The sequence below is a fragment of the Ctenopharyngodon idella genome, chromosome 5 (genome assembly GCF_019924925.1).
Source record: "Ctenopharyngodon idella isolate HZGC_01 chromosome 5, HZGC01, whole genome shotgun sequence".
In the NCBI taxonomy this organism is placed as follows: domain Eukaryota; kingdom Metazoa; phylum Chordata; class Actinopteri; order Cypriniformes; family Xenocyprididae; genus Ctenopharyngodon; species Ctenopharyngodon idella.
Window position 1 is genome coordinate 8,740,863 of NC_067224.1, and position 25,984 is coordinate 8,766,846.

Below are 25,984 nucleotides of genomic sequence, written 5' to 3' on the forward strand. Positions count from 1 at the left end.
GTTTCATTAATGTCTTTGTGACAATCAAATGCAATCAAGTATAATTTACTACTACGTTAGTTGACTTGTCCTATATTTAGTCACATCATCAGTTATATTATACATATATTATCTTCTTCTTTTATGGGAACATGTCAAATGTCAAAATATACAAAAATCATATTCAGATATTTTATAAGGACCCCCTGGCATTATGTCAAGGACCACTAGGGGTCCATGGACCCCTGGTTGAGAAACACTGATGTAAATAACGGAATGAGCTATTTACAGATAGAGCCCCATAAGTAAATTAAAGTTGTTTACTTTCCACTTAAATCACAGGCTAAGCTTATAAACCTGTCAGACTGTCAGAAATGCTAACCATCTCACTTTGTACAAGTGAAAAATCAAAGTCTAAGGCCGTGACTCAATGGATGCTTAAACATGTTGCGTTGGAAATGCTCTAATCAACATACTGTGTTTGCTGTGTGTGTGTAGATTAATTTAGAGAAGCTCCTGACAGATCTGAAGGTGAAGAGCATCACTCCTGTCTCACTGTCTCTGATGCACACATACAGTAGTGAAGCCAACCCGCAGGAGATCAGCCTTAAACCCATGGAAATCAGGACTTACCGCCTGCAGTTGAGCTGAGCTGCAGTCACATTGGCTCACCTACTCGAGAGCCGTAAGGTTGTTGCCTTCAGCCGAGGACTCGTCAAATTATTGTCAATATAAACCTTAAGCTTCATAGCAAAGTGCAATATGAAATCTCCAAGAATTCCCAACCAGCTCTCTCAGGTTATTTTAATATAACGTGACCCTTCTTATGTGTGATTCACTGTGCTGAGAGTTGACGTTTTTCACTGGGAACGTACAAGTTGTACCATTTTAAAGTGTTGCTGCAGTGGGGATGGTGTAAGAAACATTTTTCTTGCCTCTGTTGCTTGATGAAGAGAAAAGCTTCTGTTTGATCAGAGGGCTTGTGCCCTGTTCAATTTATCCTTACAATTCCCAGTTTAATATAGAAAATGAATTGGATTCTTACCTGAATTGTATTTTTTCCTTTTTATTTTTTTTCCCTTTTTATTTTATTCTATTTTATTTTTTCCTTTTTATTTTATTTTATTTTATTTCCTCACTATTCCCAATTTAATATAGAAAATTAATTGGATTCTTACGTGAATTGTATTTTTTTTTTTCCTGTTTATTTTATTTATTCATTTTTATTTTATTTATTTTATTTTATCTTATTTGGATTCTTACCTGAATTTTATTTTTTATTTTTTATTTTTTTTTTTTCCTTTTCTTTTCTTTTATTTTAATTTTATTTTTCCATCCCAAAGTTTTTACTCTGAATTGTGCCTTAGTCTCACAGGGTGGTGTCTTTCTTAATGGATGTGATAAAATGAGCAATTTTAAAACTGAACATCATTTTTATCATTCGCTGTTAATTCTAACATAGAAAACATTAATGACAGACAGTTTTAATTTTGCAGTCTTTAAAAAACAACATATCTTCACAATCAAACATTTGTGAAAAGGTATGCAAATCGTAATATGGCATCGTATTTTTCTTTAAAGGTGCAACATGTAAGATTTTTGCAGTAAAATATCCAAAATCCACTAGGCCAGTGTTATATATTTTGTTCACTTGAGTACTTACAATATCCCAAATGTTATCCCTCTACGCTTGTAGAGGTCTGTGCGGGACTGTTTTTTTCATCCCGCTCCCGCAAGGTTCTATTCTGCACGCACCCGCTCCCGCCTAAAATTTACTCTGTGTTCACCTGCTATCCGCATATAGTGATTTTCTTCCCAACCCGATGGGTCCCGCTAAATTTAGATCGTTTCCAGAATCTCGCGTTTAAACTTTAAACTAAAGAAAGAGAGTGATTGGGGATAACAAATATAAAATGTTGCATAGCATATACAAGATTTTTATGTGTTATTTGTCTTATGATGCTGTCAACACCCTAAAAATGTCAGAGAAAAAATGTCCAAAGAATAATAGGCTAAATATCACTTAGAAAAAATAGGCTAAATTAAATAGCCTACAACATGTCCCTCAAAACTATAGGCTAAGCCAAAATTACATAAACGAAAACTGAAATATTTTTTAACATCCACGCAAGAACAGAATGACGCTGACTGACGACTGTTTCAGAACGTCTCTCTTCTAAAATCCGATCACAAAGGTTGAATGTTCTCTGATGCAGTCGTGCAGACCTCTAATGCAAAGAACATATCTTGCCAGTTTTCTCAGGACAGGGAACTGGGGACAGTGTGAACGCCACCACTGCAGAAAGTTTTGTTCACTTCAAGTTCAAGCACAGATGCGCTGATGTCAAAGCATCTCGGGAGCGACCGGGTTATTGTCAGACCGCCTGCTCCCGCCTGAAGTACACTATAGTTACCGACCGCAATCCGCCTTTCATTCAAAATTTAATCCCGCGCAGCAAGAAATCTTATCGGGTCCCGCGGTTTCCGCGGGAATGCAAACCTCTAGTTGCTTGTCAATGGCGTCATACCTGCGTTAACCCTCGGTCTGCCTCGGTTTCCGGTTTTATTTTGTAGAAACCATGGAAACACCAAAGAATATATTACACGTTTTAATAGACAAGGGAACAACTGTTTTGATATATTTATAGACAGAAAACTAATTATTGTTATATAGCTCAACACGTTTAGTCTTATTGTTTAAATCTAATTTTCTTGATTTTTTGCGAGTACCATGCTTTACCATGCCTCAGAGAAAAACACTATTTTGTCAAGTAGCTAACATAGCATAATCAGATGCAGCTTTATTTTTAGTAACAGTAACACAGCATTTTCTCCATCACACAATACGTTTTAAAATTAATTGCATTCCATTTATCAACACAAGCCATCCAGCATTTAATATGATATTCTAAAATCGATGCCCATCTTACTGCAGTGTGCAAGAAGTGTCTCACAGCAGCCACCGAGCGAACGCACAGAGTAACGTTATAACATCATTTTCAACATACTCAAATGTATCTAATATGATAAACAGAGCTGCTGTTACCTCATACTCATGACCGGAAAAGCGGAAGCGGCGCCGGCGACTGTGGCATAATAAAAGTTCTGCTGCTCGTGAGGCGTGTTGCACAATCGCTCCAGCGTCCTCGTTCAGATCCCACAACACTCGGTCCTGCTCTGCTTCATACTACAATAACGTTAATAATCGCATCCATGAACATGATTTCTTTCAGAGTCCTATCCCTATTCTTTTGCACCGTCCATTGAGGTGAAGACCACATGTCCCAAGATTCCGCGCTCAAACTTGGCGTCATTAAGCTACGCCTTTGTTTTGAATAGGCCTTTAGCGACCTCTAGAATTCTTACATGCTGCACCTTTAAATGTCCCTTGATAATTTCTATCAATGCAAATGACTGCAAGTTACGTGTGTTTATCACATTCATTGAAATGGGTCATTTAATGTGACTTAAAATTTAGAAGCCTCAGATGTTGTGTCTTATCTTTCTTAAGTGATTTGTTTTTTCTAAATATATAGATAGTATATATTGGTCACCCTTTTTTCTTAATTTGTCTATTTTATTCAGTCTGAAGGATTGTAAATAGGTTCAGTAGCAACATAAATTGACCAAAGGTGGGTGGGTGTCTTGTACTAAAGTATGTGTATTGAAGATTTAATTCCATTGTTCCCAGAGATGATAATTATCAGAGAATATTTTTTTTTTTTTATTTAATATATTAGGCTATATGAATATAAACATGCATAAATAATATAAATTCTTGCAATGGTTGAGTTGGAAGGGGTGCTTGATCATAAAATGGTGTCATGGTTACTATGGATTATAAACTTCATGTGATTGTGTTGAAGTTTAAAAATGGAAAAGCTCGATTTATTATACAATCAAACTATGCAAATGTACATTTTTGTCTTATGCAACAATGATCTATTTTTCTAGACCTTAAATCACAGACTTCCTGTAGTCAGAAATTGCCTGCCAGTAATTCTCCAATTTTACCTGGCAAAGTTCTTAAAGCTCTTTCTGATATGTAGATTTGCCACACATTGTGATATATGATATGAATGTTTTTCACAAATGCATTTTCCTTCATTCTGTGATGTTTATTCTTAAAGGGAGTCCATTTTCTGTCTTATACTCTGGGTATCTTTTTTGGGGTGTTTTGTTTCAGGCTGGCAATAAGAGTTGGCCGCTTGTCTTGAGTGTGAAAGATGATCATTTGTTGACTTGCTACTGTGATTTTTTTTTGTTGATTCAGCATGTTTTTCTTTTTCCTTTTATGAAAATATTGACTGGTGTGTCGTTCTGTTGGTCAGTCAGAAGTGCTGTGATCACTGTATTCCAACTAGCTGCTTAATTCACACTTGTATGACCAAATTGGTCTGTGACTGTAGTCAATCAGGATAATGAAAGCAGGCCAATGCTTTCCGACCCTGTGAGAATATTCCTCTATTTTTAATCTTGAACAGTGTGGTGACTATCTGAAGAGTATGCATCTTTTTACCAGTGTTGCCATTTACAATTTTAGCCAACGAATGTCTGCCTGTCTCTGTCTGTCTGTCATTTGAAAGGAATGTTACAGAAAAATAAAAATTGTTCAGTCTTTTATTTGTTTCAGTTTTAAGGATGTGTTTGTCACTATTTCTCAGTGCTTTATAGACTTAAAGGTAAAATCATATATTGGTTCATGGTAACTCGTAAGGTTTTGTGTTCTTTTTGACCTTTTCCATGCGTTTCTTCATTACCTTCTCCTCGTCCTCTTGCTTTCTTTTTTCCAGCACTGTCTTTTCAATCTCTTCCTCTTTTTCCAACATTATTTTCAATTCCCTCTGCCACTAAAAAATTTGGAAAGTGTTAGAATAGATTATTAGCAATTCTCTGCACATATTTCTCAAACTTCCCAGTCTAGAGCTCCTTGGGTCCCATTAACAAACAACTACTGTACCTCTAAATATCTAAATACTGATATAAACTGAGTTAAGAATGCTTAAGTTCTGACCGGCTGATGGATTACTTCACTGAATCAAAGGGAATGCAGTACTCACTTGATCTTCCACAACTTTAATCAGATCAATATCAGTCCTGGTTCTCAGGTCCAGATGAGAAACTCCATGTTTGCCCTGTCTGATCAAATTTGCCACATATTTGAAATGAAAAAGATGAAATGAAGTACTGTAGAGATACCATGACACAGTGATGGGATTAGATGGTAATATTGTGGTATTTTGAAGTATAACATGGTACTGAAACATTAAATGGTCATATGAGTTTTTTTAATGGCCAATGTAATAATAATATAGAGAGAGCAGAGTGGCCAATGGCTGGTATAATGATACATAATACAATTTAACAAAAGCAAATGAGATCAAAGTTTGGAGTCTGCAAGATTTCTAATGTTTTTGAAATAAGTCTCTTGCTCACCAATGGTGAATTTATTTGATCAAAATTACAGTAAAAAGAGTAATATTGTGAAATATCACTACAAGTCATATCACTACAGTCAATTTTAATATATTTTAAAATGTATTTTTTCCTGTGATGGCAAGTCTGAATTTTCAGCATCATTACTCAGTCTTCAGTGTCACATGATCCTTCAGAAATCATTCTAATATGAATGATTTGCTGATCAAAAAACATCATTACCAATGTTGAAAACATCAATTTTTTTTTCAGGATTCTTTGATGAATAAAAAGCTCAAAAGAACTTTTGTAACATTGTATTTACTGTCACTTTTGCTCTAGTCTAGTATGGAGCCCCTAAAGCGACATGGTGGTGGAAAAATTAAATTAGATGAGATGGGAGGAAAAATAATAAATCAATGCTTTTGCATTCTCTCATTGACTTATTATTTTTCACCCATCTCATCTCATTTTTTTCCTTCACCTTGTCCCTTTAGAGGCTCTATAGTTTAGTGCTTCTTTGCTGAATAAAAATTAATGTCTTACAACAACAAAAATCTTTTGAACCATAAGTTTAGGGTCAAATTCTCACTATTAACTAGTTGCTTATTAACATGCATTTTACTAGGATATTGCTATGCCATGCCATGTCAGAAAAAAAAAAAAAAAAAAAAAAAATAGTGCTTTTATGTTAGTGTAACAGCTGCAATTTTTAGAAGAAAAGCCACTAACCTTGGTGTCTTGTGATCATCTTTAGTAATAGTCTGATGTGGTTCAGGGCATCCTTCTCCAGCCCTGGCTGTGGAAACTGCCTCTTTCCTGGTTTTGGTGGTTTTTATTCTGTGCCGGTGGTTTGCAGAATGAGTAGTGAGCTGAACTGGAGGCCAGATCTGGGAAAGAGTGTGTGCCAGCCGCCCAGTGATCCGCTTACCCTGTGCACATACACACACATCAACTGTGTGTGAACTTCTCATCCTCTCTCTGTGGTTCTTCAGGAGCCTTTTATCAGCCTGGAAAGGAGATAATAACAGTGAGAAACTGCAGGTTCTATTGATCATGTAAAGGTTTGAATTAAGATTCTGTTCTTGACTCGTCTGTTTTCATCGTGTCAAGAGTTTAATGCAGTATCGCACCAGATGAATGTTTAAAGCCCACAAAGTGCTTAGCATTTTGTTTATATTCAGACATACTTTGCTTTCTGATGCCTCAAGAACTCTCTATTATCATGCATTTCAGTGCTGGGCACAATATAATTCTTAAAATTTGGACTGAATGTACAAAAGCTTCATGCATTATTCAGCTGGATTACAGTGAAATTTAACAAAACACAACTGCTTTCTTTCGTTTGTTTGTAGATAGCACTGTAAAGACCTCATGAAATGAACACAAACACAACAGACTTTCCTATACTGATGTATTTCCTACTGAAACAAAGTTGGGGTGGGACAACACAATATTCTTTCTTTCAAATACACTGCCTGGCCCAAAAAAAAAAAAAGTTGCTGTTTGGATTTTAATTGGCAAATACTTAATAATCTATGAATGGATCATTATTACAGTGATTATTATGTTTCTAGCATGTTACATGTTTGGCAACGGTTCTTTTAACCCTTAAAGATGGAGTGCTTTTCATTTCTTAAACAACCATGTAGGAAGACACATCATGGCCATATTCCAGGATGACAATGTCAAGATTCACCAGGATTAAAATTGTGAAAGAATGGTTCAGAGAGCATGAAGAATCGTTTTCACACATGAATTGGCACCTCTGAGTCCAGACCTTAATTTTATTGGAAGTCTTAGGGATGTGCTGGAGTAGACTTTACATTTTTGCATAGTTGATATAAAAAACTGGATGACTAGTAATTTCCTACTACAAAAAAATAGAGATTCTAATTATTGGACCAAAAACTTCTGCACATAATAACCTAGAATACTGTCTAACACTTAATGGCTGCTCTGTTAAGTCTTTGTCGTCAGTTAGGAACCTGGATGTGCTCTTTGATACCAATCTTTCATTTGAAAGCCACATTTCTAGCATCTGTAAAACCGCATTCTTCCATCTTAAAAATATATCTAAACTACATATGCTCTCAATGACAAATGCGGAACAGTTAGTTCATGCGTTCATGACCTCAAGGCTAGATTACTGTAAAGCTCTACTGGGTGGTTGCCCTGCTCATCTGATAAACAAACTACAGCTGGTACAAAACGCAGCAGCTAGAGTTCTTACTAGAACCAGGAAGTATGACCATATTAGCCTGGTTCTGTCAACACTGTATTGGCTCCCTATTAAACATCGTATAGATTTTAAAATCTTGCTAATTATTTACAAAGCACTAAATGGTTTAGCTTTACCTGAACGAGCTCTTAAAGCATTATAGTCCTTCACGTCTATTGCGATCTCAGAATTCAGGCCAGTTGATAATACCTAGAATATTAAAATCAACCGCAGGCGGTAGATCCTTTTCCTTTTTGGCACCTAAACTTTGGAACAGTCTTCCTAGCATTGTTCGGGAAGCAGACACACTTCGTCAGTTTAAATCTAGAATAAAAACACATCTCTTTAACCTGGCATACACATAACACATTATCTACTTCTATAATTCAAATCATGTAAATTGTTAAGCTGCATTATTTAGGTCAGCCGGAACCAGGAACACTTTCCATAACACCTGATGTACTTGCTACATCATAAGAAGAATGGCGTCTACGCTAATATTAGTCTCTCTCTGTTTATCTCGAGGTTTGCCATAGTCTGCCAGATCCAGGCCGTATCCAGTTGAGATGAAGGACTTGTGCCTAGACACGACGAAAACGCAGCCCTGAAGTGTCAACTAAACTATCTAGTCTAGCTGCTGTAAAGCCAAAACAATCTCTGTCAATTAATTTTTCTATTTTCACTGTGAAGCTGCTTTGAAACAATCTGTATTGTGAAAAGCGCTATATAAATGAAGATGACTTGACTTGACTTTACAGTGTGCTCACATCTTGCATTGTCAATACAAGATATTGACCAAAAATTGATGCACCTCTTGATGGAAAAACATCACATTTATTTCCATCGAGAGGTGCATCATTTTTTGGTCAAGATCTTGTATTGACAATTCTAAGTCTCCTCCAGCACATCCCAAAAACTTACTGAGGTGAAGGTCAGTGCCAATTCATGTGTGAAAATGATTCTTCATGCTCCCTCCCAACAATTCTTTCACAATTTGAGCCTGATGAATCTTGACATTGTCTTCCTGGAATATGGCCATGATACATGGTTGTTTAAGAAATGAAAAGCTACACATGCCATCTTTTAGGGTTAAAAGAACCATTGCCAAACATATAACATGCTAGAAAAATAATAATCACTGTAATAATGATCCATTCATAGACTCTTAAAGGCGACCTATTATGCAAAATTCACTTTTGCATGGTGTTTGGACATAAATGTGTGTTGACAGTGTGTGTACACAACCACCCTATAGTGATAAAAATCCAATTTTTTTTTTAATCCCCATAAATCATAAGCAGTGTCTCAGAACAAGCCATTTGTAGGTTCCTGGCAGTGTGACGTCACATTAGCCACAGGCCTCGCCCACGAATTTTGACAGACGCTGCCGATTTAACATAGAACCGCCCTGAGCGAGTTCACAGCGAGTTGTACACAGTCCGTCATTGCTGCACTGACGAGAATCTCTCCCAAGCATTTTAAGTGTTCTGTAGCTGGATGGATTAATCCACATAGCTCTCTCCATTTACTCCCGAAATTTGAGCCGCTGAAGACGAGGTGGATTAATTTTGTTTTCGATGAAAATGCTCCCTCAACTCTACTGAAATGTGTTTATGTCTGTGCGAATGAATGTCAATACAAAGGGACAATACAAAACAGAGGTTGTGCTAAAAAGTTGTTACTCAAAGATAGATCAGTACAAACTGTTCGTGATCCAGCTTACAGCCTCCAGAGTGATACTGGATACGGCAGTAATGAAGGTGAGAGCACTTTAATACAGTTCATTGGAGTTGATTTACGGATATAAAGTTTACCAGTTTATTAAGCACCACCCGAAAAGGCATAAGGTCTTTATATATTTGTTTACTGTTAGTTGTAACGAGTGTTTCTGTGTACTTCGCTATGTACAGTATGTTGATGATAATGCAAGGGAGAGAGAGAGTTTATGGAAAATGTTTTAATGCACACTTGCACTGTGTTTTATTAAGCTCTTACAGTGATTTTCTAGAGTGACAACGGATGCTTCATATTTTGTGTGAAGTACAATAAACGTTATAAAACTCATCGGTAAACAGGCTTGTAGTAATATAGTGGATAAAAACAAGAAGACAATGTAAGTTATAACCGTAATTAAACTAAACCATATCTGTTCTATCTCCATGCAGCATATATTCGCAGTTTCTGACATTATAGTGTGTCCTGACTGACTCCTGACACCGGAGAATGAGCTCTTGAAGCTCCGCCCTCTTAGGCAGAGCGCAGAAGCTCATTTGCATTTAAAGGGCACACGCTGAAACGGCGCGTTTTTGCTCACCCCCAAAAAGTGGCAATTTTAACATGCTATAAAAAATTATCTGTGGGGTATTTTGAGCTAAAACTTCACATACACACTCTGGGGACATCAGAGACTTATTTTACATCTTGTAAAAGGGGGCATAGTAGGTCCCCTTTAAGTATTTGCCTATTAAAATCCAAACAGCGACCTTTTTTTGGACGGGCAGTGTAGCTTTTAGTTTACGCCAGAAAAACATACTACTTTTACAGAATATACTACAGTTCAAATGTTTGGGGTTAGTTTTTTTTTTTTTTTTTTTTTGAAAGAAATTAATACCTTAATTTAGCAAGGATGCATTAAATTGATCAAAACAAAATTGATAAAGACACTAGCGTCATGAGTTGGTTCCACAATAAAGTGAATAGAGGATCCTTTTGCAGCAATCTTTATTAAACTAAACAAACAAAACACTATGGCATAAGAAGGCACAGAAGAACTACACAGGAGTAACACAAACCAACCTTAATCTTGAAGACACCCAGACAAAGAACTCAACTGAACAGACGGTTTAAATACATAGACCAAACAATGGAGCTAAACTAGACACAAATGAACACAATGGTTGCTTATGGAAACAAATGAAGAGCAGGAACAAAGAAAACAGGAAAACAAGGTGAAAAACTAAAAGTCCTTAAAACAGAGCATGACCATGACAGTAAATCCCCCTCCTGGAAGGCGGAACCAGAGTGAAGGAGCCAGTGGAGTCGGAGGAGTGTAGAGTCGAGGCGAAGCTGGAGTCCGGAAGTCTGAAGCGGAGCTGGAGCGAAGATTGATCAAGGTGGAGCCAGAGGGATGAGGGAGCCCAGCAGAGCATGAGGGATGACGGACCATGGTGGAGCCAAGAGAGTGTGGAGCCAATGGGTAAGAGGGCCGAGGTGGAGTCTGGGGCTCGGAGGCTCGAAGAGGAGCTGAGGAATCCACAGACCAAGGCGGAGATGACGACCAGGAAACTCAAGGCAGATCCAAACAGCTGGGAGAGGGAACCACTGAAGGAGGAGCTGAGAAGCTGAAGGCACCCAGTGGAGACAGGGCAGAGGAACTGGATGGTTTTGGCAGAGGAGAAGTGAGAGGGAGGCTGGGCGGGACCATCCGTGACAAAGGACACTTGGAGCTGGGCAGAACCAATGCCGATGGAGACTGGACGGGATCAGCGGAGACTGCAGACCTTGAAACATGACATCCAGAACATCAATTACTATTGGGGACCGAGCTTAGTGAATGTACCTTAGCAACGGGAGTGTGGGCGGGCTCCAATCCATACCCTTGAACTCCACTAATATGCCACAGTGACAGACGTTGGTGCCAGCTCACATACCTGATCAGGCTCCACAAGGGCATTTTACAAAATTGGCCTCTGGCAGTTGCTCTGGTTCTAGGTTCATGGCGGGCTCACTCTCTGAGTTTTCAGTGGGCTCTGGCTGATGGTCTGTTGTGGGCATGGCAAGAGGCGGAATGGGCTCTGGGCGCTAACCTGGGGAGGACTGGAGTAGACAATTGCACTTGGGGATGCACAATGAATCCACAATGAAATCGAACCATTCAGCCAGAAAACATAACTGATGTACTAAGCTAATGTAGTCCTGTCCCTTCCTGGCAAGAGGAACACGTACAAATAGTCATCCAGCACCTCCCGAAAACATGCTTGTGGCAAGCAGAGTCCGAAAGCCGACTCATTATTGTCCGGCTCCTGCGTCAGCATCACATGCACGCGTTGTGCTGCTCACGTGTACAGCGTCGGCCAATACTGAGCCAGCGTTCAGATGTAAACACGGAAGCCTGATCACTACGTCAACTGCGAATGACAACAGTTCAAATTGTTAAATAAAGTCGTTATTTTTTTGTTTTGTTTTTGCACACAAAAAGTATTCTCTTCGCTTCATAACATTACAGTTTTTTACGATTGCTTACACACTAAAATAAAAAAAATAAAAAAAACACACAGTTACTGGAAATCTACACTCAAGGAGCAAAACCTTAGCCCAGAACTGCACTACTTTAAGCATATTCTCAGTATATGCATAATGTAACTTATTTGCCATTTCAAGACACTGCTTTCCAAAATACCACCCCATAAACCAATTGATCAATCATGGCCGTCAGGTGTGCAGACACTTAGGTGCTTAACTGTAAACTCAAAAATCAGGTGCAAGTACTATAAAAAGGCAAAAGGTGAGTTTATGTGTCTTCAACAAAATGGAAGGCAATGTTGCAGTAAGAGGGAGAGGGAGAAACATCATTGGCCACAGAGCTATTTTGAATGTCCCGGGACAACGTGGTGGTAACATCACAATGTATGTTGCAATAACGCAGAATGGCGTCCTCCACCAGCATGCCAACTTAGGCCCTTACAACATGGCCCACATATTCACATTTTAGAAAGACTACACAAAATCGTCACAGCAGAAGACCAAATGGATGCAGAGCAGATGAGATGCATTGTCATATGGGACAATATAAATTTCCACCTATCTGCTCTGGTCCAAAACTGGTTTCATTAATGTCCACAATTTTCACTCCAATACCTCCCACCATACTGTCCCTTCCTTAAACCCATTGAGGAGGGGTTTTTTTCATCACAGGAGAGGACATCACCTGTGATGTGGATGAAACGCTATGGCCAGAATCCAGCTAGGCGAAGAGATGATGCTTAGGTGTTTTTTCGTTTTTTTTAATTTTATTTATTTATTTAAATACATGCTTTTGTTTTGTCTCCACAAATGTTTTTGTTAGTGTAATATATTGTATTTAGAATATGTTCTGATTTTCAGTGCAAAATGCAACCTTTGGAAAGGCATGGATGTATAGAATGGTTTTACAATGTGGTGAGAAATAAATATTTTCATCAATGTGCAGTACTGGTCTTGAGTGTGTGTGTGTGTGTGTCAATATATTCATGTACTATACTCTAACAATATCTCTGAAAAAAAAAATCAAACCCAGACTATATCATTAGAAAAGTATAAAAGTTACAAGTGTAAATGAATCAAACAGAATCAGAATGTATGAACCATGTGTGTTCCATACGGTGTCAAAGTTGGGTTTTGTTAAATTAATGTAAAGTTTTGAATGAAGTGTTTCATTTTGTAAAAGAACTGAGGTGTTGAGGTGATTGTGAATAAAAAAAATTCAACTTTTTTTTTTTTGATAACTTTTGATATTCATACTCCAGAGAATCTTTCTGCACTGGTTTGGTTCCGATTGGATGAGAAACCTATGACTGGTTCGCAAAAGTAGGTTAATCAAAACATCCAAAATACCCGAAAATTTCAGCTTAAGCTAGTCCTAGACTAAAATGCATGTTTGAGCTGTTTTAACTGAAAGCAACTTATATTGATGTATCTTAAAATATGTCAGTGTAATTTTTTTGTCTCAAGATGCACAGCAGTAATGTTTTTTTCAAGGTTATGTCCGTAAAAGTTACTTAAATACCCTAATTGAACTAAGGCCTAATCCAGCCTTAGTATAAGCCCTGTCTGTGAAACCGGGCCTAAGTGCTTATGCTCCCTTAATAATGTCGCCCATGGTGCTAACAGACATCTTGGTGCATATTGGCGGGTCATTAATGTAAACATGCTCAGTTGTATCGAAAGTGAATGTAAACAGGCAGGACAGAAAAATCTGATCTGTGCATTTTGTTAAAAAACTCTACATGCATCATTTAGAGAAAGAACAATACATTTGTTTAAATTTATTTACATTTAAAACAAGCTACTGTTGTTATCGTAATATAATTAGGACAAATCAATAAGCGTATTTTGTCTAAAAATCTCTGAATGAGGTTTTGTTTAAAATAATTTGTCACATTAGAGAACTTCTTAGTGCTTCTGCATAGAAGTATTAAATAAACAAGAAAACAGACTACATTACATTTTGAGTTATTCAGGTTTAAAAGAACACAACCGTTATTTTTTGTTTTATTTATACACATATACGTAGATTCATACATAGTACAGTGTAAAAACATGTATGTACAAAATAAGTGCATTGTATCAAAAGACTAATTTAAATGTTAGTACATAGTAGTTATTGAGTTTACATGGATGGACTGAGACAGGGAGCTGTTAGTCAACATCTGGTGAACCTGACCTAGCCAATCTCAGTGCTGACTAGATCCATGACAAGAACTGGCTGGCTTTGACAGGGAGCATGGCAACTATTTTCAGCTATTCTCACATCTGTGATCTGAAACAAAAAATCTTTAACTTGGCAACTTCCTCCCATTTTTTACAACAGACAAATTGAATCATGATGTCCTCAGAAGACACACAATTAAAATATGATTTTTTTTTTTTTTTTGTCTTGTGCGCCAAACACACAGTATAATGACATGAAATTTTTTTTTTTTTGCTGTGTAATATATCTTCAAAATATTTTTAGTCCAGTATCTTAAACCATTCTTGTAGAAGAATCTTGCCCAAATCGAGTTGCTGTGTTGGCTCACCGCTGCAGGCAAGAGCAGCTCAATTGGCAGCACTCTGTGCAGAAAGATAGGCATTATTACCTTAAACTTCATACCTTCTCTTTTTTAAACTGTAAGACACAACTGCAGGTTAGAAATGTGAAAAAATCCTGCATTATCTATCCTGCCATGTTTTATTATCTAATTCTCTTTTGTATGATTTAGTTCACCCAAAAATGAAAATTCTGTCATTAAGTACTCACCCTCATGTTGTTCCAAACCCATAAAACCTTCATTCATCTTCGGAACACAAATTAAGATATTTTTGATAAAATCCGAGAGCTCTCTGACCCCTCCATAGACAGCAATTTAATTACTGCTTTCAAGGTCCAGAAAGGTAGTAAAGACATTGTTAAAATAGTCCATGTGACGTCCCAGTGGTTCAACCTTAATTTTATGAAGCGACGAGAATACTTTTTGTGCGCAAAAACAAAACAAAAATAATGACTTTATTCATCAATTTCTTCTCTGTCATTCTCCTACGCTGCTTACGTTGTAGACGTTGTAGGGCTTCCGCTGATGTACACGTGAGCAGCACGACACGTGCGTGTGATGCTGACGCAAGAACCGGCCAATAATAAGTCGCTGTTCTGATGAAGAACCTGGAACCAGTCTAGCAGCTGGATTATCTGGGGAACTCTGGGGCCTTTATTTGCGAGAATTAAAAGAGCGACCTCCAATGGAAGAGATTCGGGAGACCAGGGCTACAAGAAAAACAATTTTTATAGTTAGACGGAGGTGGTTCTCCAAATTTTCACTGCCACCTAACCAAACAAAAGAAATAACAGCAATTTGTGTAAGAACTATGTAAAATTAACATGTGTAGAGGTCATATCATTCCTATCATTAATCCTGAACAGACATGCAAATTTTTGTATAAATTCCAAGTATGAATATAAAAACATGTAGAGTATTTGGTCCATTTGACAGTTTAAAGAGGTCGATTTCTCTAAAAGAGTGGACATAAGATACACTAGGAGGACTTGCAACAGCTATCAAAAGGCTGAAGATAAGAAATTACTAGCTCAGTATTGTAAAAATAAATAAATAAAAAATGAAACCTTAAGGCCATCCTTCACATGCCACCTTTCGTAGACGGCTCCAAATCTCCCTTGACCAGTATATTGCCGACTTCATAACAGGAAAAGATGTCTATAAAAGATAGATAAGGTTATTTGACATAAAATGTCAAGCAATGACAGACTAACATGATCCATCTAAAACTATATTAAACATTTTCTTCATCTTATATAAATACACATACTGTACCATTTTATGAGCTCAAATTAATTGAAATTAATTAGAATATTTTATTAGAAGTAAAACAAACTGACTAAATATGTTTTTTTTTTTTTGTTTGTTTTACATAGAGTTCTAATTAATATTATTAATCATATCAGTGCATATAAAAATTAATATAAAGTATAAACCGTATTAAACCATAAAGGTGGGGTTTATACTATATTTTGGGTGGTAATTAAAGACTGCTTCATACCTGAGCATGGATGGAATAAGGACGTGGTGTTGCCTGGAATTTGTAGAGTGTCCACACTCCAGTCGGGTTCAGTGTGGGCTGAAGGTTTTAGGGCGTTGACACTCCAGTTGGACACATTGCGGGCTGGAGCTTGGAGGGTGTTCACACTCCAGTCGGAAAGTACGATGGATCACACAAATCAGTGTAAGAAGACTGAATCCGGATTTGGCCTGAGAACATTGGAACTGGTGAGAGAATTGGTATAGGGAAAGACCCGTCCAAAGCTCCTCAGCCAGATCCACCTGCGAGCCCCATGACTGTAGATGTCACGCTTGTCCTGAGCCATGAGGTGAGGTCGCCTGGCTACCTGACAAGAGGTCAGGCGGGTGCGGAGCATTCAAGGGCTGACCGTGTGTGCTCCGCTCCCAAGCAAACGACACACGCGATTTGGTGTGGTATAGTGATAACACAGAGGTGCACACTGCACACTTTCTAAATCTGCCTGCACTCATTTTTTTTTTAGTTTCTTTCACAGATTTACAGCACACACACACACAAACAAAAAAACAGTTTTCTTAAGACAATGAAGCTTATGACGTGTTCTCTAGGTGCCCCTTATATAGTCTGTCGGCACGCCTATGACGTCACCTGACTGCAGTAGCCAAACAAGACTGGGATTTTGCACAACTGCTTCAGACACCAGTTCACAAAAAGCATTCCCATAGCATCAACTTATCGACACAGTGTTGAGTTTCACTTCGAAAGAGAACTAATAGGGTTAGTTAGTTTCTTTTTATGGAAAATAAAGCGTTGCGTTACTTTTCCCCATGCTCACATTTAGTGTAAAACTACAATAACCATCATGTTTACACAGCGCACATAATGGCTCTACACTTACTCCTGATTTCTCTCAACATGTGGACAGGAGAGGTGTCAGTCGATAAAAGTAACTCAGATATTTTGCTGTAAATTTAAAAGTAATGCGATACTTTACTAGTTACTTGAAAAAAGTAATCTGATTATGTAATTCGTGTTACTTGTAATGCATTACCCCAACACTGCTCGTAAATAATGTTTGCCGACTTCAGAAATATAAATCCCTCTTAAGTAGAAGGAAATTATTCTAAACAAGAAAAGCCTAGTGAAAAGACATAAGAGTTAATTAACAGGCCAGTTTAAGCAAATAAGGGCATTTGTTTTTTCTTCAGTTGTGAGCAGTGTTGTGCAAGTTACTTCCAAACTGTAATACATTATAGATTACTTGTTACTGTTATTTAAAAGTAATTCTTTACCTTACAATATTACTGTCTCAGAATTGTAATGCGTTACATTACTCCTGTATTACTTTTGAGTTACTTTCACCAAAATAACTACAGAAGTAGAACTTGACATTCTAAAATGACAAAATGTACTGCAGAGCATTTTACATCCAGTAGAGGGCGATATGATGTAGCATAATGACTGTGGGCTATCCCGGCTACTAACAATATAGCTTATATTTGGCAAAGTGAAGGCTCAAGACAATGCAAGAAAGGATGACAGACAGAATCACAAACGATCCAAGTCTGTTAAAAGTATGGTAGAGGTAAAGTGATTATTTGACAAACTCGAAGTAATGCGCATGCGTCCATCTCGCGAATGTCTTCTTCTGCCATCTTCACCCATTAGCCGCTTTTCCACTGGCCAGCGCGAGCACAGAGGCCGAAATCATGCCGCGTTTCCACTGTTCCACGGTTCCATTAGCCTCGCGGCCCTCCTGTAAAACCCGCCCTAAACACGCCTTCACTGGACTACGTCAAACAATACAAAGTTACACCAGCGAGAGGGAGATGAATGAAATAAATTGGTAAACAAATATATCAGAAGCTGTCATTTAGTCTTTATTTACAAACTTGGACACCACACACAGCTATTGACTGACCATGAACAGGTAATAGAACTTACTTGCGGCATGTTTCATTCGTTAAAGTCCACTTTCTAATAAAAAATTCCTGATAATTTACTCAACTCCATGTCATCCAAGATGTCCATGTCATTATAGTGGACTTCAATTGGCCCCAAACGGTTGAAGGTCAAAATTACAGTCTGGGATTTATAGCTGTATACGCTTTATAGACACAAATGATCGCATCACAAGTGCTTCCTCCAGACCGCGATTCCGTATTCTTCAAAAAGCTTATGCTGAATGTCCTACTTCCCTATTCAACGAACGCGGCGCCAGTTCTGACCGATCGTTTCGCTAGATAAGACCCTTATTCCTTGTCTGGTATCGTTTAAAGTCCTTTGAAGCTGCACTGAAACTGTAATTTTGACCTTCAACCGTTTGGGGTCAATTGAAGTCCACTATAAGGAGAAAAATCCTGGAATGTTTTCATCAAAAACCTTAATTTCTTTTCGACTGAAGAAAGAAGGACATGGACATCTTGGATGACATGGGGGTGAGTAAATTATCAGGAAATTTTCATTCAGAAGTGAACTAATCCTTTAAGGTCTCGCGGTCTTGCTGTTTTTTTTTTTTTTTTTAACAATTACATTTTGGGCTAAAAGTGTGTTGTAACGCAAGCATTACTGAACATGGACCGAGTAAAATATTACTGAAAATTGATTAATAATGCCTACTGTGTTACAGCAAAAAGTAATACGTTTCTGTAATGCATTACTTTTGTGACGCGTTACTCCCAACACTATTTGTGAGTAGTGTGTTAATATTTGGACTGTATTTACTCTGTAGCAGCAGGAAGCTGGTGTACCTCAATGATTCTCACAGCATTGATTATGCGGAGGTCTGTCTCCTGGTTCAGATGTTTCTGTAGTGTTAACCAGGCAGTGTTCCTCAGGCTCTCCGGAAGCGTGATCCTCCGGCTGATCTGTGCCAAACCCTGAACCACACTGTACCGCAGCCTCCATTTGTCTTCGTGTGCTACAAACACAGATGTCTGTTTTACTTGTCTTTATAATAGATGGTATAGTAGCCCAACTAGTAGCCCCAAAAAGTATTTGGACAGGCATTTTTTGCAAATACTTTTAGTGGATGTATAAAGTTAACACGTGTCCTGCAGTGCAGAGTAACCACAGGTGTAATAATTAACTTAATTTACAGGTGTAACAAAGAAACTTAATTTTATGTGACACTATTTTTTGTTAGCCACTGTATATAAACTTTATCACAGAGGCTTTTATTATATAATTGCCCGCTACCTCTAGTTCTGAGTATGATTCTAGTCTTGTGTAGACTTTGGCTGTGTCCGAAAGCTTAGGCAGCTGACTTGTTTCCTTGTTTCCTTATCAGGCTATGACTTTGCAGGCAGCGTTTGCGCATGAAGGTACCTCACCAAACTGATTTCAAACCTCTGAGGCAGCGTAACGGTTTAATGATCTACAACAAAATAGAGAGAGCTTTGGTGATAACTAAACAAATATTGAATTACTACTACAATAGTAATTTCTTGCTAGAAAAGACATAAAAAGTGGAAAATGTTGATCAAAAACGTACATTTACACACAAACTGACCATCAACTTTCAGACGCCATCTTTATTTTTTTAACTAAGCTGTTATGTAATGGAAGGATACATCTCTGCTGCCTTCAAAAATTCATCAGATGAAGGTATCTCAGGAGACAGGAAGTGAAGCTAACATTGGATTCAGATGTGCCTTGATGCCTTCCTACCTTGGAATGTAGCCTCCGAAAGCAGTATTTTTTAAGCTTTCGGACACAGCCATTACGCATATTTCTGTCTAAAGAACTTACATTGTTTGAGCAAAGTTACAAGTCCTCCAGAACGTCTGCACGGAGAAGAGTTTGACTGCCCAATGAGGGCTGTTTTCTTCATTTCAGCATAGTAGCTGTTCTGGCAAATGTCAATCAAAACGGAGCAATATATGTGCTCCAACTGCCACGGCCAGGATGCTTTTTGTGATGTAATTTCCTGCATGAACAAAATACAAATAAATAAATAAATACTTTCACAAAATGAGTATTAATGAATCAAATGATTAGAGATTTATTTAGAATCATTTTGAGTATGACACAAAGATAAGAAGATTCTGTTTCTGTTCTGTTATTCTCATTCTCCAAATATGTCACCAGAATCAATGATGCTGTTTTTTTAAGTCCAATCTAAAAATGTATTCAAAAATATATCTAAACTGTGAGTGTTTTTAATTTCTGTTTATCATTTCTAATTTCACTGCATATTAATATTTGAAAATCTTGTGAAATAAAATCATAAAACAGGAAATTATGTCATTATCTCGGACACTCTTGTCAATGACCCACCATCATGTTGTTCTAAACCCATATTGCTTTCTGATTATCACTTTTGTTTGAACCATTTTTTAAAGTCATTCTGTCATCCCTCTGCTTTCTTATGCACCTGAGTGCTTTCTTGTGTTTGGACCATGTGAAGGTTCATAAGGGTCTGAAGGCACAGCATGCTAGATTTGGCGGCCTCTCCCAGAATCATCAGCCCTAACCCACAGTCGACCCTGAGAACAGAGGAGGTAAAAAAGATGTTACACTGGGATTTTAACCAACAGTTTCACATATAAGCTGCTTACATAACATAAAAACCTGTGGAAAGTACCTCACAAACACACTTCACGCACCAGTTGTCTTGTTGAAGTTTATCTCTCAGCAACATAAGCTGTTTGATCACTTGAGAGAGCCGAGTGCCATTGTTTTGCACACAGTGATAGCCAAGAAGGCACTGCCTTAAGACCTGGTTAACACCACGCTTCTGTGCTTCCACAGAGAACTGTCAATCAAATAGAGTTTTCAATACAGTGAATTGTTCAGCATTCCCTTTCTGATATAATTGACCTAGCCTTCAAACCTGCACTGAAGTGTCCTCGGTAAGTTTGAGACCACACAGAACCTCCCCGACATGCAACATGAAGTGAACAGAAAATAACATGTTTGGGAACTCTTGGTAGCGTGTTTCACACTTCAACAGCCCTGTCAACAGATAAAGACAGCTGCAAACTTTATATGCATTCCACTGATTCTTGCGACATTGGACAAAACATGTCCCAAAATTTTACCTGCCATTAGTTTTGACAATAGCAATATTTAAACTTTGGAATCACATGTCCTCAGTCCATAACTCAATACATAATTTAAAAATATATAAATATATCATATATAACAATTATGGAATTGTATGCACATATAGCGTTGTTAAATCATAATTATGACATACTAAGTTTGAATTATGAGATCAAATGTCACATGAAAAGTGAAGATGATTTTTTTAATATCATAATTTCAACTTCCTATCTCATAATTTCATAATTTTTGTCAATTTCTGACTATGAATTAGTATTTCATAATTTTTAGTTTTTATTTCAAAATTGTATCTCATAATTATGACTTAGAATCTCATTTAATCTTTTATGTCATTAATATGATTTACCAAAGCGTGATTTTTTTTTCTTATGTGGCAGAAATGGGCTTCCATACATATTGTATCATATTATGTATGTTAAAGGTTCAGTAAGCAATTTCTGAGAAACGCTGATGAAATTTGATCAGACCGAGCACCACAACACACTTGTAGCCAATCAGCAGTAGGGGGCGTATACTCTCATGATAGGGGAGGAGAGAAAGTGAGCAAGAGGGAGATTTGAAGAGGCTGTAGAACGAGAATGGCTTTTCATGCTGTGCTTAACCCCGGGTTAGCGTCATTCTAAACACCGCTTTTAAAGGGTTAGTTCACCCAAAAATGTAAAATTCTGCCATTTATCATTTATAAATTCTCACTCTCATGTCGTTCCAAACCCGTAAGACCTTCATTCATCTTCGGAACACAAATTAAGATATTCTTGATGAAATCTGAGAGGTATATGACTCTTCCATAGACAGCAATTTAATTACCACTTTCAAGGTCCATAAAGGTAATAAAGACATAGTTAAAAAAGTTGACGTGACTGCAGTGGTTCAAACTTAATGTTATGAAGTGATGAGAATACTTTTTGTGCGCAAAAACAAAACAAAAATAGCGACTTTTTAGCGCTTCCAGGTTCTACGTCAGAACGGCGGCTCAGTATTGGCTGACGCTCTTCACGTGAGCAGCATGCGTGTGATGCTGACGCAGGAGCCGGCCAGTACTGAGCAGCCATTCTGACGTAGAACCTAGAAGAGCTGAACGTAAACAGCGTACGAGAATGACACAGAAGAGAGGATATTGTTGAATAAAGTCATTATTTTTGTTTTGTTTTTGTGCACAAAAAGTATTCTCATCACTTCATAACATTAAGGTTGAACCACTGCAGTCATGTTGACTATTTTGACGATGTCTTTAGTACCTTTCTGGACCTTGAAGGTGGTGGTTAAATTGCTGTTCATGAAAGAGTAATATACCTCTCGGATTTCATCAAAAAGATCTTAATTTGTGTTCCGAATATGAACGAAGGTCTTACGGGTGTGGAATGACATGAGGGTGAGCAATTAATGACAGAATTTTCATTTTTGGGTGAACTAACCCTTTAACCCTGGGTAAAGGAACGTTTCACACACTTGTAATTTAGAAGCGGGGTTAGCACCGCTTTTTACCCAGAGTTATGCTTTTGAGGTGCCAAACTTGTACAGTGTGAAACGATGCGGTGTTAGAATGTTACGACTAGATGCTTAGCATAGGATAACCAATAGCGTGCCTGATATTCACATGCTTTAGACAGCCACAAAAACACAGTGCATTGTATATAAACAGTAAATTCAGCGTTTGAGAGGAAAAATGTCAAATGCTGGCAGAAAACATGACAATTTTAGTGAAGAAGAGACAGTTTCATTCTTTTCTGAATCTTTATAGTCCGGATGCCGAGGTTGCGTTGTTTCTGCTTAAGTGTTATTGTTTGTCTGGAGCTGGTGTGCAGGTGACTAACATTGAACTCTAGCTTGTCTATTTTTTGTTCTTCCTTGTCGTTTGCAAAAAATAAAGTGAAGATGACAAACAAAGCATTATTTTGCTTCGCTTCAGCTATGATAAAGAGACATTCCCTCGCATTGCGTGTTTGTGCATTTTGGGGGCAGAACAATGAAGGGAGGGTGTGTTTGTTTGGGTTGATTTCAAATATCAACAGTGTTTCTCAGAAATCACTTACTACACCTTTAACATATACCACATACACTGATCAGGCATAACATTATGACCACCTTCCTAATATTGTGTTGGTCCCTCTTTTGCTGCCTAAACAGCCCTGATGTGTCGAGGCATGGACTCCACTAGACCCTTGAAGGTGTGCTGTGGTATCTGGCACCAAGATGTTAGCAGCAGATCCTTTAAGTCCTGTAAGTTGCGAGGTGGGGCCTCCATGAATCAGACTTGTTTGTTCAGCACATCCCACAGATGCTTGATTGGATTGAGATCTGGGGAATTTGTAGGCCAAGTCAACACCTCAAACTCGTTGTGCTCCTCAAACCATTCCTGAACCATTTTTGCTTTGTGACAGGGTGCATTATCCTACTGAAAGAGGCCACAGCCACCTGGGAATACCGTTGAAAGGGTGTACATGGTCTTCAACAATGGTTAGGTAGGTGGTACGTGTCAAAGTAACAGGACCCAAGGTTTCCCAGCAGAACATTGCCAAAAGCATCACACTGCCTCCATCGGCTTGCCTTCTTCCCATAGTGCATCCTGGTGCCATGTGTTCCCCAGGTAAGCGACGCACACACACCCGACCATCCACGTGATGTATAAAAAAAGTGATTCATCAGACCAGGCCACCTTCTTCCATTGCTCCGCGGTCCAGTTCTGATGCTCATGTGCCCACTGTTGCCAACAAATCCTTACGCTTGCCCATTTTTCCTGCTTCTAACACATCTACTTTGAGGACAAAATGTTCACTTGCTGCCTAATATATCCCACCCACTAACAGGTGCCGTGATGAAGAGATAATCAGTGTTATTCACTTCACCTGTTAGTGGTCATAATGTTATGCCTGATCGGTGTATACCTACTACATTAAACTTAACATATTATTATTATCACTTAACTGTTTTACCAGAACAATCCAAAATAATTCCTTGGTACATTAACTTTTATTATTATCAGAAATCTGTGATATAAACATTTTATTGTTTTGCAATGATTAAGTTGAGACAATTTCAAACCTTTTAAGCTGTGAAGATAGACTCTGCTTAGTTGATGTCCATTTAAATTACCAGTCAGTTGAAAGATGAACAGCCTCAGAGAGACCAAATAACCAAGCTGTAAAAAAAAATATATAAAGACTTATATATGGCTAATTCTATAACTACTACAATAAAGAAGGAAAATCCACACACTAATTAACTATTCCTTTTATATGCTAAATAAAACAACAGTTTTGATCAATAAATATCTTCGCCGGGGCCATAATTCTGTAACTACAGGCAGTAAAAGCCTTTACTTAGGTATTTCTTATTTTTTTAGAAAATAACTAAATAAATGTAATGGGGGAAATAATGGACTATGATTTTTATGGCATTTTATTGGTAACTTTATTTTGCCATTTTTGCCATGTCCCTTGACTATTTTTCTTACATTCAAGTCAGTTATAAATATTAAAAATCACTTCATATCTTATAGATTTTTTTAAGTGTTAGTGAATACATTTTTGTTTATTTTTAAAATACACCTGTCCCCAGGTTTGTACACCTAAAGAATACAAAAAGGTGTTCTAAGCATGGAACTTTGTATAAAAAGTTTCAAAGTTTCTGCAATTACAGAATGACCCATGTTTAGTGATATTTATATTGTTGTGTAGCATATACCTGCAGCATCTTCGTCGTATAAGAACTTGGAGGGTCCAACAGAGTTGTGTCAGAGCACAGGAAATAGTGGATTGACTCTGCCAGGTGGAACAGCACAGGGATCTGATCTGCATGAATGGGTGCGTGGTCCAATGACACAACCAGGACATCCAGTGAATCTGAAAAAAAAATAATTGCCATCATCTGTCATGTTTGTTTTTCACTAACAAAATGAACCAAAAAGTAGCCTACCAAGGTAATATTTTGTTTTTGGAAATGTATGTACCATAGTAATCTTTTGTAGTATTGTAGTATTGTAGTATGAGAATATTATAATTATTCATGTCATAGCATTAACATCTAATACTATATCACTCTGTACTGGAGTCAACAAATGGTTCTCACTATGAATTCTGTAACAGATTGCAACATGATTCTTTTGTAAAAGAAAATAGAAACTGTTCGTCGTTGACACACCATTTCTAACTTTTCCATTGCACAAGCTCAGCAGGAGAAGCTGCGTCCAGGCTCCGGGGAGATCAACATGTTTACCTTCACCAACAGATGTAAATCCAGCACGACGCTGAGGACAAAACGAGAATTACTGGCAGTTGAGTCGAGTGCTTTCATCAATAGAGGTTTGTCTCCACCTTGTGGCTGGAGAGAGTAATGCTCCAATTTCATTACAACTAGTCAGGCGCTCTTTTCCAGGGTTCTGAATTTATTTAGACCAATGTATGCCATTTAAACCGAGTGAACAATGAAGGAAACAAATTTAATACCTTGCATCGACTGAGAAACACATCTGCAAGATTTTCATACTTTTCCTGCTCCTTTGAGCCTTGTGACTGATTGTATTTATCAATGAAGCCTTCTGTTGTTTCAAATGGGTTTCTATAAAATAGGAAAATGTCATAGTCAATGTCAGTTTAATATAAATAATAATAATAATAATAATAATAAATTGTTAAACTGACGAATAGTTCATTTTGGCGAACGCACTACGCAGCAAAATAATAATATTTGTGATTAATTTGTTTAGATACCTTCTGACACTGGTGGTATTTCTTGCAGTATCACTTTCTTCGGCCTTTTTTCTGAAGCGTTTTTTGAAATCCTCTTGTTGAGACTGAGAAACTATTCCTAAATAATGTTTGATAGGAATTTTGACTATAGGCATACTGGTGCGTTTAGCACAGTCTCGCACAATGCAAAAAGTCCACACTGTGTGTGGCAGTGACGTCCCTCTTCATGGTTGAAGTGTTGCTATGGCTACCTTGTCAACAACATGAAAATGAATATACTAACTTTGTAGGAGCCGAATTCATTGCGGTGCAATAAAACCGAAAGCAATTCGTCGTTGAAAATTTC

The 25,984-nt window shown here is 37.7% G+C and overlaps 2 protein-coding genes across 4 annotated transcripts in view; one reads left to right on the forward strand and one right to left on the reverse strand.

The window, feature by feature from the left end:
• man2a1 (mannosidase, alpha, class 2A, member 1) overlaps window positions 1-4,602 on the forward strand; it is a 67,947-nt gene extending 63,345 nt beyond the window's left edge. The window contains exon 22 of the mRNA XM_051892887.1: window positions 478-4,602. Coding sequence (XP_051748847.1) covers window positions 478-630 — 153 coding nt within the window. The 3' untranslated portion in view covers window positions 631-4,602. The remainder of the gene's footprint in view (window positions 1-477) is intronic.
• On the reverse strand, window positions 2,687-25,923 carry tmem232 (transmembrane protein 232). 3 transcript variants are annotated; one of them, XM_051892901.1, is made up of 13 exons: window positions 25,660-25,836; window positions 25,396-25,507; window positions 25,091-25,196; window positions 24,635-24,792; window positions 23,993-24,089; window positions 20,718-20,839; window positions 20,491-20,639; window positions 20,259-20,370; window positions 19,634-19,811; window positions 18,634-18,803; window positions 6,127-6,404; window positions 5,040-5,118; window positions 2,687-4,829 (listed from the first exon to the last, which is right to left on the reverse strand). In XM_051892901.1, exons 1-13 carry the CDS (start codon window positions 25,791-25,793, stop codon window positions 4,680-4,682), a joined length of 1,845 nt encoding a protein of 614 aa, XP_051748861.1. In that variant the 5' UTR covers window positions 25,794-25,836; the 3' UTR covers window positions 2,687-4,679. The 3 variants fall into 3 exon arrangements, with proteins under 3 accessions (XP_051748861.1, XP_051748862.1, XP_051748863.1); XM_051892902.1 differs by lacking the exons at window positions 2,687-4,829; window positions 5,040-5,118; window positions 6,127-6,404; window positions 18,634-18,803 and having other exon boundaries at window positions 19,655-19,811; window positions 20,469-20,639; window positions 25,660-25,921; XM_051892903.1 differs by lacking the exons at window positions 2,687-4,829; window positions 5,040-5,118; window positions 6,127-6,404; ... (1 more) ...; window positions 20,491-20,639; window positions 20,718-20,839 and having other exon boundaries at window positions 19,655-19,811; window positions 25,660-25,923.
• Window positions 25,924-25,984: the final 61 nt, after the last annotated feature.